Source organism: Mobula hypostoma, chromosome 17, assembly GCF_963921235.1.
Source record: "Mobula hypostoma chromosome 17, sMobHyp1.1, whole genome shotgun sequence".
NCBI lineage: Eukaryota > Metazoa > Chordata > Chondrichthyes > Myliobatiformes > Myliobatidae > Mobula > Mobula hypostoma.
In genome coordinates, this window is record NC_086113.1 from 54,020,014 (window position 1) to 54,038,706 (window position 18,693).

The following is an 18,693-nucleotide window of genomic DNA, read 5'->3' on the forward strand; positions in this document are numbered from 1 at the left end:
CACAAAGTTGTGCCAAACATGTCCCTACCTTGGAAATTAATAGACTTACCCAAAGCCCTCTATTTTTCTAAGCTCCATGTACCTATCCAAAATCCTCTTAGAAGACCCTATCGTATCCGCATCCACCACCATTGCCGGCAGCCCATTCTACACACTCACCACTCTGAGTAAAAATCTCACCCGACATCTCCTCTGTACCTACTCCCCAGCACCTTAAAACTGTGTCCTATTGTGGCAACCATTTCAACCCTGGGAAAAAGCTTCTGACTATCCACATGATCAATGCCTCTCATCATCTTATACACCTCTATCAGGTCACCTCTCCTCCTCCGTCACTCCAAGGAGAAAAGGCCGAGTTCACTCAACCCGTTTTCATAAGGCATGCTCCCCAATCCAGACAACATCCTTGTAAATCTCCTCTGCACCCTTTCTATGGCTTCCATATCCTTGCTGTAATGAGGCGACCAAAACTGAGCACAGTACTCCAAGTGGGGTCTGACCAGGATCCTATATAGCTGCAAATATATCCTTTGACTTGCCCTGGTGGTTTGAGAGCAAACGGCAAAGCAAACTAATGACCGTTACCATGGTACTGGGCATTTGTTTGTGGCTTTTGGTCACTCAGCAAGTGGAGATTGGAGGACACGATTTAAATCCTTTTTTTCTAGCCTGATTCATACTTGGCAATGGGGCACTCAGAACAATAAACCTAATATCCATGGTAGTCGTTCAGACTTGGCGAAGATGCACGCTCATCTTGATCTGCTGACATCCAAGCTCCAGTGGACAGCAAAATGCAACACTACCACCTCCAGTCTTTACTGAGCATGACATGATAAAGATGCCCTTGCTTTGCTTTGAGTTTGCAGTTATGGTTGTAGTAGTTAAAAAATATCAGACAGGATATCTGACTTAAATCAAAATCTCAGTTCCTGCCTGAGCTTCAGATTCTGAATCAGGTTTAATATCGCCGGCATATGTTGTGAAATTTGTTGTTTTGCAGCAGCAGTACAACATAATACATAATAATAGAAAAAGTGTGAATTACAGTAAGCATCAATATTGAATAGTTAAATTAAGTAATGCAAAAAAAAAGTAGTGAAGCAGTGTTCATGGGTTTAATGTCCATTCAGATAGCAGAGGGGAAGAAGCTGTTCCTGAATCACTAACTGCGCACCTTCAGGCTCCTGCACCTCCTTCCTGATGGGTGATGGGGTCCTTAATGATGGATGCCACCTTTTTGAGGCTCCTTGAAGATGTCCTGGATACCACAGAGGCTAGTGTCCATGATGAAGCTGACTAAGTTTACAACTCTCTGCAGCTTATTTCGATCCAGACAGTGATGCGGAGGCTTTATAAGGCCCTGGTGAGGCTGCATCTCGAGCATTGTGAACAGTTTTGGGCTCCTCATCTAAGAAAAAATGTGCTAGTATTGGAGAGGGTTCAAAGGAGGTTCACAAGGATGATTCCGGAATTGAAAGGGTTATCATACAAGGAACGTTTATTAACTCTGGGACTGTACTCGCTGGAATTCAGAAGGATGAGGGGAGATCTCATTGAAACCTTTCGAACGGCTAGACAGTGTAGATGTGGGAAGGTTGTTTCCCATGGTGGGGCAGTCTAGAACAAGAGGGCACAGCCTCACGTAAGAGGGGTGTACATTTAAAACAGATGCAGAGAAATTTCTTTAGCCAGAGGGTGGTGAATTTGTGAAAATTATTAGCACAGGCTGTTGTGGAGGCCAGGTCGTTGGGTTTACTTAAGGCAGAGCTTGATAGGTTCTTGACTGGACACGGCATTAAAGGTTGTGGGGGAAAAGGCCGGGGAGTAGGACTGAGGAGGGGAAGAAAAAGATCAGCCATGATTGACTGGCAGAGCAGACTCAATGCCAAATGGCCTACTTCTGCTCCTATGTCTTATGTAAGTGGGTAGGTTAGTATGTTCGCAGACTACACAATGATTAGTGGTGTAGTAGTGCATAGTGAAGAAGACTGGCAAAGGGTACTGCAGAAGTAGTAGATCAGTAGTAGATATGGGTAGAGAATGGCAGGTAGAGTTTAGCCTGGCCAAATGTAAAGAAACAGTATATTAAAGCAAAGACCCTTAACAGAAATGATGTGCATAAGGATTTTGAGTCCAAGTCCATAGGTCCCTGTAAGTGGCTACAAAGGTTGATAGGATAAGTAAGGAAGGCATAGGGTAGGGCATGCCTATCTTTACTTGTCCAGCAACCGAGTTCAAGGGTCAGGAAGTTATGTTGCAGCTTTATGAAACACTGCTTTCACTACAGTATTGGAAGGATGTCAAGGCTTTGGAGTGGGTGCGGAAGAGCTTTACTAGGACGCTGCCTGGATTAGAGAGTATATGCTGTAAGAATGGTTAGACAAACTTGGGTTGTTTAATCTGGAATAGTAGAAGCTGAGGGAAGATCTGATAGAAGTTTATAAGGCTATGAGATGCATAGATAGAATAGTCAGCAGTTATCTTTCTACCAGGGCTGAAATGTCTAATACTGGAGAGCCTGCATTTAAGGTGAGAGGAGATGTTGTACGCAGGGCAAGTTTTTTTTCTACATGGGGAGTGGTGGGTGCTTGGAATGCACTGCCTGGGTTGATGGTGGAGACAAATATGATAGAGGTCTTCAAGAAACTTCCAGACAGACACACGAGAGTGCTGAAAATAGAAGGATATGGATATTGCGTAGGCACAAGTGATTAGTTTAGTTGAGAATTTGATTACTAATTGAGTTAGTTCAGCATAACAATGCGGACCAAAGGTGTATTCCTGTGCTGTATTGCTCTTTGTTAAAGTCCATCATTTAAAAGGTAAGTGGTTCAGCACTTATGGCCCAAACTGCAAGGATGCAAAATGGGAATAGACTCTTACCTTTTTCACCTGACGTGGGCCATAAGCTTTTATGTTTCTATTAATCTGTAATTTATTAAATGTCTTTTATACATGTCAGTACATTGTTAGTTCTGGCAATACTTGTCGGGGTGCTCCAAAATACTTGACCCACTGTATATGCTCATTTGGTTGTGTTAGTTGGTACTGTTGCACAAATTAAAATATTTTGCTTAATGAATTCCAATGAACAGTATTAGTTTGATAGGTATGCATATTACATTTTATAGAAGAGACTATTGAATATTCCTCATATGTGTTTTCCATATCTTGTTCAAAATCAATTAAGATTAAGAATAGATACGTTTAAAACATTCTTAAAAAATAATTTGCACACTGTTAGAAAATAAGATCACGCAAATAGAGATTTGCTCCTGAAAACTTTAAAAACAAGTGACCAACAAATTAATCTGATTCTCATTCCATGCTGCCTGACCTGCGAGTATTTCCAGCATTCTGTTTCATTAGCTTGTTCAGAACCCTATTCATAGCGCCTGCTCTCTACGTTATCAACTATTGGTTCTTTTAAGGCTACTGCAGTACAGGTATGCTTTTGATATGGATCAACACACTATGAAAAACTATATGTTGTAGAAATTCAGATTCATTTATTTATCATATGTACATCAAAACATACAGTGAAATGCATCATTTCCATTAACAACCAACACAACCTAAGGATGTGCTCGGGGCATCCCCCAAGTGTTGCCAGACATTCTGGCATCAACATAGCATGCCAATAAAGCTCAGCAGAACCAAACAGAACACAACAAATGATAAAACAACACAAATAAAGCCCCTTTCCTCCTTCCCATGCACTCACACACACAGTCATTCCTTCAACCCCCATACACGCCTCCGGTCTCCAGCCATCAGGCTTCAACTTCTGATCGACCTTTTGGCATGAAACCTTTGACTAGCCGATGGCAGGACCCCAAAATCCAGACTGGAACTCCAGATTCACTGACCCACTGGCCCTCGTACCTCCAGTGGATTCCGTGACCCACAGTCCTGGATCAGCCCAACATTCATAGATTTCCTTTGTCACAGTCCACATGGCTGACTTCCAAGCACAGAACGGAGGTCTGGACTCTGGATGTCCTTCGTTATCTGCTCACACTGCGGGCCTTTTGAGCTTGGAGTGATGAACAATGCACAACCTTCTTGCTTTATTCTCACATATTTCTGCCAAATATTTTGCAACTTGGAATATTCTGCATCCAATTGTACCTTACATTTCAGTTATAGTAATTCCTAGTTCTAAGTTTACCACTTTATTTGGTCTCTGTATATGCTGTGGACATATGATTTACTAAAAGTAGTCACCCGAAGGCATCACAATGAATTTCATGGAGATAATGTTGGTAAGTATAAGTAAACCACTAACTGTGTGCCCTCTCCCAGCACAACATACCCATGCACTGAGTTCAAGTAGCAATCCATTGCTCAGAAGATTTAAAAAAAAACTACCAGAATACTACCAGACTCAAGGACAGCTTCGATCTCACTGTTATCAAACTCTTGAATGGACCTCTCATATGCTAAAATGAACTCTTGATCTCCCAATCTACTTCATTGTAGCCCTTAGAACTTACTTGTCCACCTGCACTACATTTTTCTGTGCAGCTATTACATTACACTCAGCATTCTGTTTTTCTTTATCAAAATCAGAATCAGGTTTAATACCACTGACACAGGTAATGAGAATTTGTTAGCTTTGCAGTAGCAGTACAATGCAATATATAATAATAGAGAAAAAAACAATTACAGCAAGTATATACAGTGCTTATAAAAAGTATTCTCCCACCCCTCTGAAGTTTTCAGGTTTTATTGCTTTACAACATTGAATCAGTGGATTTAATTTGGCTTTTATGACACTAATCAACAGAAAACATTCTTTTCTGTCAAAGTGAAAACAAATTTCTACAAGTTGGTCTAAATTTATTACGACTATTAAATACAATAATTCATTGCATAATTACTCACCCCCTTCAAGTCAGTATTTAGTAGATGCATCTTTGGCAGCTATTACAACCCTGAGTCTGTGTGGATTGGTCTCCATCAGCTTTGCACATCTGGACACTGCAATTGATACTGACTCACCAGCAGTTGCGCCTTCCACACACAGGGGTATTTTTACTACAATCAATTGAAACACCTTGACTGCACACAGATGATCTCCATTTAACTAATTATGTGACTTAAACCAACTGGCTGCATGAGTGATGATTTGCTGTGTCGTATTAAAGGGGTTGAAAACTTATGCAATCAATTATTCTGTGTTTTATTTTTGTAATTAACTTAGAACACTTAGTAGAGGTCTGTTTTCATTTTGACACAAAAGAGTCTGTTTCTGTTGACCAGTGTCAAAAAAATCCAAGTTAAATCCACTGTGATTCAATGTTGTAAAACAATAAAACATGAAAACTTCCAAGAGGTGGGGGTGAATACTTTTTATAGGCCTCTATATATAAATAGTTAAATTAAATAACTTAATGCAAAAATAACAATAACAAAAAGTAGTGAGGTAGTGGTCACGGGTTCAATGTCCATTCAAAAATCAGATGGCAGAGGGGAAGAAGCTGTTCCCAAATCATTCTCCTGATGGTTGCAATGAGAACTGTGCAATGGGTGTCCGTAATGATGGATGCTGCTTTTCTGAGGCATCGTTGCTTGAAAATGTCCTGGATACCACAGAGACTAGTGCCCATGATGGATCTGACTGAGTTTACTGCTTATTTCAATCCTGTGCAGTAGCCAGCAACACCCCCCCAACACACACAATACCAGATGGTGATTCAGCCAGTTAGAATGCTCTCCATGTTACATCTGTAGAAATTTGCGAGTGTCTTCAGTGACACACCAAATCCCCTCAAATTCCTAATGAAATGAAGCCACTATAATACTGTACTATCCTGCAGGACAATTACTCCCAGAAAATCTAAATCTCCTCCCCTTCCTGTAGCCTGCCCTGTTCATTATGCCCTTTGCCCCAGGGCAATAGGGACTGCAAAGAAAGTTCCCAACGTCTGGCAGCTATCAGCCCATACAGAAGTCTGAAGGACCCATGAAGTCCTTCAGCTCCTATTGCCCCATTCCCTGTGACTAGAAATGACTACAAAAGTACAAAGGAAACAAACGCTTCTAGAATCAATCTTTGCATCCTTTTGTTCACCTCTACAAGTTTAAGAGCTGTTGCCCTCCTAATCACTTGCTGTAACTGAGTGTTATTTTTCAAGTGGTTTGTATAAAAGGACACCAAGTTCACTCTCATCATTTCAAAAATATCTTTTACTACCAGAGGATAACCTTACATTTTTCTACACCATAATCCATCTTCCTATTGGCTAAACTTACCTGTATCGCCTTCTCTGCATCCGCTGTGCTCCTCACCTTCACTCAGCTTTGTAAGATTAGCACACCTAGCTGTGCTACACTTATTGTGCTTCACTGAAAATACTGATTTCCCTAAAACTGATATCAGGCTGACTGAACTCTCAAAATTCTTCTGTAAAGTAACGGGTTACATTTTTTACCCTTTAATCTGAGGGAACTAGTCTAAAATCAGCAAAATGACAACAAACTCATCCACTATCTCCACTGCAGTCTTCTTCAAAACTTTGGAGATTGGGTCATGTCACAGAGGTGGAGTGGAGGGGGTGGAAGTGGGTGCATCTTAGAATTCTGAACTACCGGTAACAGACAGAGCCGCAATGATTGAAAAAAATATCGACACCATGCTTTTCAAGAAGTTTCTAAGTCATTATACTACACGCCATTTAAAAAAATCCCATAGAATGCTAATTATCTTAGCTTATAACTATAAAAAAAAATCAGATTCCATGTTCCTTGACTGTTTGAAACAGAGTACCCATCGCAAACAATTTGCGTTGAACTCAATCCAATTTACTTAATGGCACCTGGTTACATTATCAAGGTAACAGTACTGAACAGAGTTTCTCCTGCCAGTAATGAAAAGAAACCTCTGAAAATTAATGTGGATGTACTATTCTATTTCTTGTGCATTTGTTAACCAGATATTCACTTAAGCCACAGCCATGAATTTAAGTTCACACACCTATTTCTCTGAAATGCCAAGGCTCAGTTAATTACAAACTTTACTCTAGTTTTACATCAAACCTAAAAAACCCAATTATCACTGCTTTGTACATGGCTTTATACTTAAATATTGTCCTCTCTCAACCCTCTTGCATTCAACCTCAAACCGTTTCAAATTCCAGAGTCACTTTGCCACAGTTCGCTGTCCAGGGTAATTGAAAAATATTCTAAATGTGGGATTATTAGTCAATTAAAGTAATGCATTTACAGTTTTTATCAAATTCCTTGGCATGCAGCTCTTGCCTGATTAATATGGTCAAATGATCTTGCATTGACAGGCAACATACACAAAACTTCTGGTGGAACTCAGCAGGTCAGGCAGCATATCTCTGGAAAAGAGTAAACAGTCAACCTCTGGGCCGAGACCCTTCTTCAGGAATGAGAAGGACGGGGGAGGATACCAGAATAAAACGGTGGTGGGGCGGGGGGGGGGGGAAGAGTAGTGGAGGAGGCTAGCAGGAAGCTGATAGGTAAAGCCAGGTGGGTGAGAAGGTCAAGGGCTGGAGAAGAAAGCGCCTGATAGGAGAGGAGAATGAACAATAGGAGAACAGAAAAAAGGAAAGTTTGGAATGACAAACTAGAGAAATTCTACAGAAGCTGGAAATCTGAGCAACACCTAAAATGCTGGAGGAACTTAGCAGGCCAGGCAGCACCTATGAAAAAAAGTACAGTCGACATTTCGTACTGAAACCCTTCAACAGGACTGGAGAAAAAAAGCAGAGGAGTAGACTTAAAAGGCGAGGGGAGGGAAGCGAGAACCACCAGGTGATAGGTGAAACCTGGAGGGGGAGGGATGAGCTGGGAAGTTGATTGATGAACGAGACAGAAGGCCATGGAAGAAAGAAAAAAGGGGGAAGGAGCAGCAGAGGGAGACGATGGGCGAGCAAAAAGATGAGGTGAAAGAGGGAAAGAGGGATGGGAAATTGGGAAGGAGGGGTGGCTGGGGGGCATTATTGGAAATTGTTTCTCCAACCTAAGTGTGGCCTCATCACAACAGTGGAGGAGGTCATGGAAGGACATATTGGAATGGGAATGGGAAGTGGAATTGAAATGGGTGGCCACTGGGAGATCCCATTTGTTCTGTCGGACAGAGCGTAGATGCTTGGTGAAGCGGTCCCCCAATCTACGTCGGGTCTCACCAATGTACAGGGGGCCACACCGGGAGCACCGCACACAGTAAATGACCCCAACAGACTCACAGATGAAGTGTTGCCTCACCTAGAGGGAGTGTTTAGGGCCCTGGATGGTAGTGAGGGAAGAGGTGTAGGGGCAGGTGTAGCACTTGTTCCACTTGCAAAGATAAGTGCTAAGAAGGAAATCAGTGGGGAGGGACAAATCAACAAGGGAGTCACGTAGGTGCTTGGTTCAAATAATGACATTGGTAGTTCTCAATCTACACATGCTAGTGGACATTCACGGTTCCTACATCAAGGGATTTCCAAATGTTCTTATTTTGTACGTGACAATATTTTAGTTCTGAATCATTTTGATTTATACAAAAAGTAATGAATTGGCTGAGATGATTGGCCAGAGCGATAGAGCAGTGAAAGAAGTGCATGGAGTAAAGCCAGATCTAACATATAGAGAGGCTTTGAGGAAAGAGAAGCAGAATAAACGGTGTAAAGACAGTAAGGTAGAAGGGCTGAAATGTGTGTACCTCAATGCAAGAAGCATCAGGAACAAAGGTGATGAACTGAGAGCTTGGATACATACATGGAACCATGATGTAGTGGCCATTACAGAGATTTGGCTGGCACCAGGGCAGGAATGGATTCTCAATATTCCTGGATTTCAGTGCTTTAAAAGGGATAGGGAGGGCGGAAAAAGGGGAGGAGGGGTGGCATTACTGGTCAGGGATACTATTACAGCTACAGAAAGGGTGGGTAATATAGCAGGATCCTCTTTTGAGTCAATATGGGTGGAAGTCAGGAACAGGAAGGGAGCAGTTACTCTATTGGGGGTATTTTATAGGCCCCCTGGTAGCAGCAGAGATACAGAGGAGCAGATTGGGAGGCAGATTTTGGAAAGGTGCAAAAATAACAGGGTTGTTATCATGGGTGACTTTAACTTCCCTAATATTGATTGGCACCTGATTAGTTCCAAGGGTTTAGATGGGGCAGAGTTTGTTAAGTGTGTCCAGGATGGATTCTTGTCACAGTATGTGGACAGGCCGACCAGGAGGAATGCCATACTAGATCTAGTACTAGGTAATGAACTGGGTCATAAGTCGAGGGATAGAGTTTAAGAGTCGCGATGTAATGATGCAGCTCTATAAAACTCTGGTTAGGCCACACTTGGAGTACTGTGTCCAGTTCTGGTCACCTCACTATAGGAAGGATGTGGAAGCATTGGAAAGGGTACAGAGGAGATTTACCAGGATGCTGCCTGGTTTAGAAAATATGCATTATGATCAGAGATTAAGGGAGCTCGGGCTTTACTCCTTGGAGAGAAGGAGGATGAGAGGAGACATGATAGAGGTGTACAAGATAATAAGAGGAATAGATAGAGTGGATAGCCAGCGCCTCTTCCCCAGGGCACCACTGCTCAATACAAGAGGACATGGCTTTAAGGTAAGGGGTGGGAAGTTCAAGGGGGATATTAGAGGAAGGTTTTCTACTCAGAGAGTGGTTGGTGCGTGGAATGCACTGCCTGAGTCAGTGGTGGAGGCAGATACACTAGTGAAATTTAAGAGACTACTAGACAGGTATATGGAGGAATTTAAGGTGGGGGCTTATATGGGAGGCAGGGTTTGAGGGTCGGCACAACATTGTGGGCCGAAGGGCCTGTACTGTGCTGTACTATTCTATGTTCTATGTTCTATGATTTTATCCATATTCCCTTTCATCCTCCCTCACTATTTCATGCTCTTTATGTTGAGAATGCTGTGCTCATTTTAATTGGTTGGACTTTCAATGGGATCTCTCCTATCCGCATCGCGCCGCTGGTGGCAAGATTCACTGCAATTGTGTCAGATCCACTGCCTCAACTTCCATTTTGTACTCCACTGCACCTCCAGCTATCAGATCCAAGCAGTCTGGCCTTAAATGGCCAAGAAATTAAACACACTCAGCCCCTCCGCTGCTACTGAGCTCTGTGCCTAAGAATTCATAAAGAAACCGTTCATACCTTTCTCTGTGCCCAGTATTAGTTAAGAAGGGCGATCTATAAATTAAAGTGGATCGTGCTCTCTTTTTTATTCAGCAAAGTGAGTTTGAAAATTGATTTTTCTTTCCCCAAGAGAGGAATTGCAATTAGATTCACTCCAGGGTCAAATTATATCACTATGGAAAATCCGATGGTTACTTTCAGGGCAATTTCGCCCGCAAGTGCTTAACGCTATTTCCATGTCAATTTTGCTGAGGCGCTATTATTCTCTGTGCAGGGAAAAGTTGTCCCATGTTCAGCTGTCAGTGAGCACTCCTGGGACAACTGCTGCCAGCCAGGGATCCCACCAAGTCCCACATAAACCTGGCACTGATCACCTCCTGCCCACTGATCCACCGCCCCAATACTCCAACCAAAAGCATCAGATTGGTTCGGGTTAATACACCACAATCAAGACAAAGGTCACCAGCACCTCCTGCCTCACCTGACTAACTGGCTATAGCCTATGAACCTGGCCAACATCACCCCAAACTCCCGATCATTATTCTCAACGAGGCTGATGGAGACACAGGTTAGTTTAACGTAAATCTCAGGACAACCCAAAAAAAATAGAATCTGAAATGGGCACCCAAGAGGGAAAGGCCTTAACTGAAAATGTAATGCTCTTTCATAGTCGGGAAGAAAACCTGAATTCTGCATTTTGTCCCTCTGTGATATATGCAAGTTAATACTTATTGCCACAGACAACTTATCAATCCACAGACCATACTTCATTATATTAGAACACTAATGTCAGTCTCATTACATTCTAATTAGTTTTCAAAACAATAATGAGATAACCATCAAGAACAAAAATATGTGACTTTTAGGAAACTATTGGTAACCACTTAGGCACTGCCAGAAAGCATTCAGCTTGTGCAACTTATTTATGAAGTTATGTTAAAATATATGTCTTCAGGTGAGATCAGGAGGTTATCTTCCCATCTGTATTTGTTGATGGAGCATTGTTGACGACGCCAGCGTTTGCTGCTCATTTCCCATTGCCCCGACATGGAGTCAATCTTAACACTGGTCCTGGAGTTACATACAAGTCAGACAGGATAACGGGCAGATCTCTTCCCTGGAAAGTTGACAGTGATCCAGGTATATTCTACCAGCACTCTGGTAGGTTTTCAGATACCACCCTGTATTTAGTAAATTATTGTAAAACCCAGATGTACAAATATCTCTCTGATATTTCAGTCTCCTTTCTGATAAAAATGCACTGTTTCTCTCTGGCATCCTATCTATTTCCAGTATTCTTATCTGTTCTATAAATTAGATTTTTGTGCTACTGGACCCTATTCACCAGAATAAATCAAACATCAGTACTTAAAGACTTACTGATTCTTCATCTTGAATCATTTGTACAATATTATCAAGCACAGGTCCGAGATTCCTGAAAAACAAACATCCTTATGTGAGAAGCTATTAGCATCAGAGTTTGAATATATCATGTTTACCATATCAGAATTTGTAGTCAACATCTATTTTAATATTTTCTCAATTCCCCTATTCTTTCTGCTGAGGGAATCAACTATAGCACTATGTTTCCTTGTCAGTGACATGCCCGGGGTTTATGGAAAGATGGCCTTCATTGTAAGCCACACACCAAAATGCTGGAGAAACTCAGAAGGCCAGGCAGCATGTGTCGACTTTTCAGGCCGAGACTCTTCATCAGGACTGAGAAAAGAGATTAGAAGTCAGAGTGAGAAGGTGGGCGGAGGAGAGGAAGAGGTACAAGTTAGTAGATGATAGGTGAAACCGGGGGAGCGGGAGGGGTTAAGTAAAGAGCTGGGAAGTCGACTGGTGAAAGGGATAAAAGGCTGGAGAAGGGGGAATTTGATAGGAGGGGACAGAAGGCCATGGGAGAAAAGGGAAGGGGGAGAAGAACCAGAGGGAAGTGATGGGCAGGTAAGGGGATAAGGTGAGAGGGGCAAATGGGAATGGGGAATGATGAAGGAGAAAGGGATTGGGGCAATTGCCAGAATTTCAAGAAATCAATGTTTATGCTATCAGAACAGAAAATAATCTGAGTGTGGCCTCATCGCAGCAATAGAGGAGGTCATGAACTAACGTGTCAGAATAGGAATAGGGAATAGAATTGAAAAATAGAATAGAATTGGGTGGCCACCGGGTGATGACACTTTTTTTGGTAGGCAGAGCGTGGGTGCTTGGCGAAGCAGTCTCCCAATCTCCATTGGGTCTCACTGATATACAGAAGCCATCACTGGGAGCACCGGATACAGTAGATGACCCCAACAGACTCATAGGTGAATAGTCGCCTCACCTAGTAGGACTGTTTGGGACCCTGAATGGTAGCTTGGGAGGTGGTGTAGGGGCGGTGTGGCACTTGTTCCACTTGTTGCTAAGTACCAGGAAGGAGATCAGTGGGGAGGGATGATGGACAAGGGAGTCAAGTAGGGAATAATCCCTACGGAAAGCAGGAAGTAAGGGAAAGTTGTGCTTGGTGGTGGGATCCCGTTGGAGATGGCGGTAGTAACGGAGAATCATGTGTTGGATGTGCAGTGCCCTGAAATCTCCGTGTCCAGCACTCGATTCTCTGTAAGCTTCTGCACATTGCTCCTACGATGTAAGTGAGTGATAGATCTGGGAAACGTTAATGGGAATTAGAGGAGAATAAAATGAGATGAAAGTAAATGGGTGGTTGGCGGTCATGCAAACTCATTGGGCCGTACAGTAGGTTAATGTTACTGTGGTCTATGACTTTAAAATACAAAAAAAACTCCACGAACAGTATAGGATTTCAACAACCCTAATATAAATTGGAAAATAATATGTTATAGGGTGCATAGAAGTTGCAGAATTCTTGAAATGCATTAAATAGAATTCTTATTATTTGTAGGTAGCAGAGCCAACAAAATAGCAAATGAGTGGAAAGCCAGTGGAAAAAGATTGAGAGTGATCATGATTCTTTAAATCATGCATTATTCAGAATCAGGTTTATTATCACTAACATATACTGTGAAATATCTTGTTTTGCGACTGCAATACATAGAAAATAAGATCATGAAGGAACTGGAGAAAGGTGGATCATGAATATAAAAGATAACTTAGAGGAAGGCCGTTTCACCTGGTTGAGATGTGATTTAACAAAACTGGTTTGGAATAAATCTAGCTGAAGGTAAATTGGAGCTAAAGCAGTAGAGGCACTCAAGGAAGAGGTAGTGACTTTTTAGATTAAATACAAACCCAAAAAAAAGGCAATTCCAATTTTAATTCCCCATGAATATTAAGGAAAATAAACACGGGAATAAGCCAAAATAAAATGACAAGTAGCAAGTACCTGGGAAGAAACAAAGCACAGGACAGAAAGTGTGAGGGTAAAAGTAAGAGGGAAATTAGGAAGCAAAGAGGGTATATAACAAAAACATTCGCAAGTAAAATCAAGGATATTCCTAAAGTGTTTCCAAATATTGGGATAAAAATAATGTAGGAAAAGTAGGTCCTATTAGAGAACTAAATAATGGGTGTGTGGGGGTGTGTGTGTGTGCATGTTTGAGAGAGAGGGAGTTTGAAAGAGAGAGAGAGTGAGAGGGAGAGGGAGAGAGAGGGGGGAGAGAGGGGGGAGAGGGGGAGAGAGGGGGAGAGAGGGGAGACAGGGGGAGAGAGGGGAGAGAGGGGGAGAGAGGGGAGAGGGGGGGAGAGAGGGGAGAGAGGGGGAGAGAGGGGAGAGAGGGGAGAGAGGGGGAGAGAGGGGAGAGAGGGGAGAGAGAGGGCGGAGAGAGAGGGGGAGAGGGGGGGAGAGAGAGGGGGAAAGGGGGGAGAGAGAGGGGGAGAGGGGGGAGAGGGGGGGAGAGAGGGGGAGAGAGGGGGAGAGAGGGGGGGAGAGAGAGGGGGGAGAGAGGGGGGGAGAGGGGGAGAGAGGGGGGAGAGAGGGGGAGAGAGAGGGGGAGAGTGAGAGAGGGAGAGAGAGGGAGAGAGAGGGAGAGAGAGAGGGGAGAGGGAGGGAGAGGGAGGGGGAGAGAGGGAGAGAGAGGGAGAGTGAGTGAGAGAGACAGAGTGAGAGAGATGGGACAGGGCAGGAGAAAAATCAAACATTCTTTCAAATGGCAGGACAAATTGACATAAAATCGATCTTATCTGATAGTGAATGAACAGAGTTGTACTGGACATATTCATAACTCAGATTTGAATTCATGGTGCAATAGTTATGAAGCCTGACAGACTAAAATCACACAGGCCATCACACATGTGAACTATCACTGTAGGAGACCAAAGTATCCATCGCAAATCATACCAAGTTGACTTATTTAAAATCAGGACACCATTTATTAGGTTGCTTTCTAAATTAGACTTTGATCCATAAAATCTACTTACTTGGACTTTATGTTGTTGAAGTTTTTGCCCAAGGCTAGATGGCGAATAGATCTGTTCTTGCTCATCCACACTACAAGTGTGGCAAGGTCAGAGTCTAAACCTGTACAAAACAAGATTTAAAAACTGTAAATGTTAAAATTCAGCATTCCAGATGCAAACTACATCATTTCCAATGCGAGCACTGCATTGTAATCACCTGTCATCCAATTAATTGTTGTGTGTGTTCAGCAGAAAATGTGCCTAAAGAAAAGGATTGACAGGTCCAGGGGCTGCATATGGGAGGGAGGCAAGAAAAATACAACAGAACATTTTTATTTATTGTGTGACTGTATGGAGCAGCCTCTACTGAGGAGCTCGCTCGGCAAGGAAAGCAGACTACACCGTCACTACAGCAAAGAGGTGCTGCCAGAACACAGCAGCAATGGGATGGTGGTACTGGCTGCTCTCTGAGTGAGGTGGACTTGTCTCTGCTGCCTCCGACTTCACAGCCAAATAAATATTTTCCTGACAGTAGTAAGGATGGCCAACGTGTACAATGAAAGCTCCCATGAACCAGTGGAACAGGACAGCTCACCCATATTCTGCCCGGTATTTACTTGTCAACCAACCACTAGTGGATCAGATCAGCTGGCTGTTGGTTAACAAGTGAACGTTAGCTTGAATGTGAGACAACTCAATAAGTTTCAATAGGTACACTTAATGTCAGAGAAGTGTACATAATATCTATCCTGAAATTCTTTTTCCTCACAAACATACATGAAAACAGAGCAGCGCCCCAAAGAATGAATGACAGTTAAATGTTAGAACCCCAAAGCTCCCCCCTCCCACACACAAGCAGCAACAAGGCAACAACCCCCCACCCCCACCAGCAAAAAAGCATCAGCACCCTTCCACCGAGCACTCAAGCGTGCAGCAAGCATCAATAAAGACACAGACTTGCAGTACTTCAAAAACTACTTGTTCACCCGATAATTCGACATACCACAGGCTGACCCCGTTTCACAGCAAGAGGGGAGACATAACAAACAACCCGCTGATTAACGATGTGAAAAGTCTGTTGTGTCGCTTTCTCCGAGTACTGCATCCAGGTAGTTGGCACCAGAAAGGCACAGCTCTCCGGACAGACAACTCCCGGCAGCTAACTCGCTGCTCCCAATCTTCTATGTTCTCTCCTATTTTAATTCAAATAGTGGCACCCCTTATATCCAGTCGAAACAGCAGATGGGGCTGCTTGACTCAGCAACACACCTTTCACAACCCTGGGATGATGGCCCAGGTCCCTAGATTTGGGATCGAATTCATGATCTTCTGTCTCAAGGTGAGAAAGCTAACACTTGGCTGTGACTGACGAAAGCCAGGTTGTCATTTTGCATACTGTCTCCAAGTACCCAGTGCTTACTTCATATTTACTGCCCCAGTGTTGTAGGATCTGTGCCGCAGAATAAACGGGCAGAATATTATTGCACAGTCGCAATGCTCCAAAATACAAATATTTCCATTTGTGTAGTGACTTTTAAGTGGCAAAATATCCCAAGGTATTTTTCAGATGAAACGAAGGCTGGCAGAGGAAGGGTGAATTTTTTAAATATGGTGTTTGATAAGGACCCTCATGGGAGGCTCATCCTGAAGATTAAGGTGCATGAAATTCAAAGTGAATTGGCCATTTGGATCCAGAATTGGCTTGACCATACAAGATAGAGGGTAGTGGGCTGATGGGCTAGAAGTCTGTAATTAGGGGTGTACTGCAGTGATCCTCACTGGGTCTTCTGCTGTTTGACCATTAATGATCTGGATTCAAATGGAGATGAGTGGGTTAGAAAGTCTGCAGATGACCAGTGGTGTAATTTATCGCAAAGAGGACTGGCAAAGGATAGAGTAGGATATAGATCAGTTGCAGATATGGGAGGGATAATAGCAGATGGAGTTTAACCCGGTCAATTGTGAAGTGCTGCACTTCAGGGGATCAAATGTAAAGTGACAGTACCCTCAAGGGAAAGACCCGTAACAGTATTGATGTGCAGAAGGATCTTGGGGGCCCAAGTCCATAGCTCCCTGAAAGTGGTTACTCGGGGTACTGGAATGGTAAAGAAGGCATATGGCATGCTTGCCTTTGTCAGAAACTGGGCTCAAGAGGCAGGAAGTTATGTTGCAGCTTTATAAAGCTCTGGTTAGGCTGAACCTGGACCACTGCATTCAGTTCTGGCCACCTGAGTATCAAATGCGGAGGCTTTGTAGAGGGTGCAGAACAGCTTTCAGGGTTAGAGGCCATGTGCCATAAGAGACTGGTTGTACTTCGGTTGTTTTCTTTGGAGTGCCAGAGGCTGAGGGGAGATCTGATCATGGGGGGCAAAGACAGAGTAGCCAGCCAGCACATTTTTCTCATTATTGAAATGTGCAATGCCCGAGTATTTGCATTTAAGGTGAGAGGAAGTTCAAAGGAGATGTGCAGGACAAGTTTTTTTTTACACACAGAGAGTGCTTGGAATTCACTGTTAGTGTCTGTGGGGGAGGAGACAAATATGACAGAGGCATTTAACAGGCTTTTTAGATAGGCATATGACTGTGAGGAAAATAGAAGGATACGGGAATTGTGCAGGCAGATAATATCGGTTTAGTTGGGCACTTGATTACTGATTTAATTAGTGCAGCACAATATTATGGGCCAAATGGCCTGTTTCTGTGCTGTACTGTTCTGTTTTCTACGTTACTCTGGACACGGGTTATGGAAAATCGCAATAGGGACTATTTTCTAGGAATACGGGGATTGACTATACTACGTTTTTGATTTTACACCATGTATACAAGAACATATTAAAAAAAAGGAGCAGGAGAAGGCCATTTTGCCCATCAAACCTGTTCCACTATTCAATAAAATCATGGCTAAGTAATTTAATCTTCTAAATTTTATTCAAAAGTGGATGACCCAACACTGTACTCCATAAGCCAAACCCTTGCCAACTCAATCTATCTATATCTCTCTGCATCCCCTGCACAATTTGCTTTTCCACTCATTCATCAGCAAGTTTAGATATACTGCACTTGGTCCCCTTTTCCAAACTGTTAATGCGTATCGTAAATAGTTGTGAGCCCAGCATGGACCCCTCCAGCAATCTGCTCATCACAGACTGCCAACTGGAGTAACACCTATTTATCCCGATTCTCTGCCTTCTATTGATTAACAAATCCTCTGTCCATGCTAATACATTGCCTCCAACTCTGCGCATTCTTATCTAATGGATTAAGTTAATTATAGGCACCTTATTGACTATCCTCTGGAAATCCAAGTACACAATGTCCACCTGTTCCCCTTTATCTTTTATGCTCATTATATCCTTAGAGGCCTGCCCTTCGTGAATCCATGCCAAGTCTGCCTGATAGAACCATATCTATCCAGATGTTTTGCTATTTCATCCTTAATGATAACTTCAAGCATTTTCTCAACTATGGACATTAAGCTGCCTGACCTTAGTGGAATGTCTGTCGCTGTTTTCCAACCTGCTAGGACCTGCTCAGAGCCTAGAGAAATTTGGTACATTATCAGAAACCGGTCTACAACAACCTCATACAAATTCCACTAAATACACCACACAAGTTCAAATACACCTCATTTACTACGATTATCTTATATAACCATTGTTCAATTTGTCCAGTATAACCTGGTTTTAGTAATTGCCAGCAAGTCGATCAGCTGGTTTCTTACTAAATGTTCACAAGTATGTGACCTATCTTTTCTTAGATTTTTCATACTCCTGGTATCACTTACCTTCTCATGGTTTATCAATCATCTGTAAACAGGAAGGCAATATTCACTGTCCTTACTACTTTAGTGCAATTCTCTGTTACAATGAAATCTGAAAAATTCTGACAGCAACTCCACTATTCCATCATTAATTTGCCTTGGTATGCTTGAACTATCTTGGATCAGCTACTCTGTATGAATCACATTAATAAATGCAGCATTAAATCCTCAAAGTGGCACATCAATGGCATTTAAACAGAGCTTCCAGTTCAATAAAAATATAGTTGTAGCTCATTTCTACTGTGGCCATAAAGCAATAGCAGCTTGGGTCAGGAGTGCTCAATTTTCATTCTGTTAATATTTAGAGAGGTCCTCGTGCAACACAAGATAACTTGCACCAATACAGTTGCTTTTAAAGTTGCATCATAGCTGGCTCCAGCACCTCC

At 42.7% G+C, this 18,693-nt stretch overlaps 1 protein-coding gene across 4 annotated transcripts in view; it reads right to left on the reverse strand.

Moving 5' to 3' along the window:
• LOC134358043 (F-actin-uncapping protein LRRC16A-like) overlaps positions 1–18,693 on the reverse strand; it is a 342,999-nt gene that overhangs the window by 104,464 nt on the left and 219,842 nt on the right. For all 4 annotated transcript variants that reach the window (XM_063069926.1, XM_063069928.1, XM_063069927.1 and 1 more), the window contains exons 19-20: positions 14,509–14,608; positions 11,512–11,566 (exon numbers count right to left, since the gene is read on the reverse strand). In XM_063069926.1, the coding sequence (XP_062925996.1) occupies positions 11,512–11,566; positions 14,509–14,608 (155 nt within the window). The remainder of the gene's footprint in view (positions 1–11,511; positions 11,567–14,508; positions 14,609–18,693) is intronic.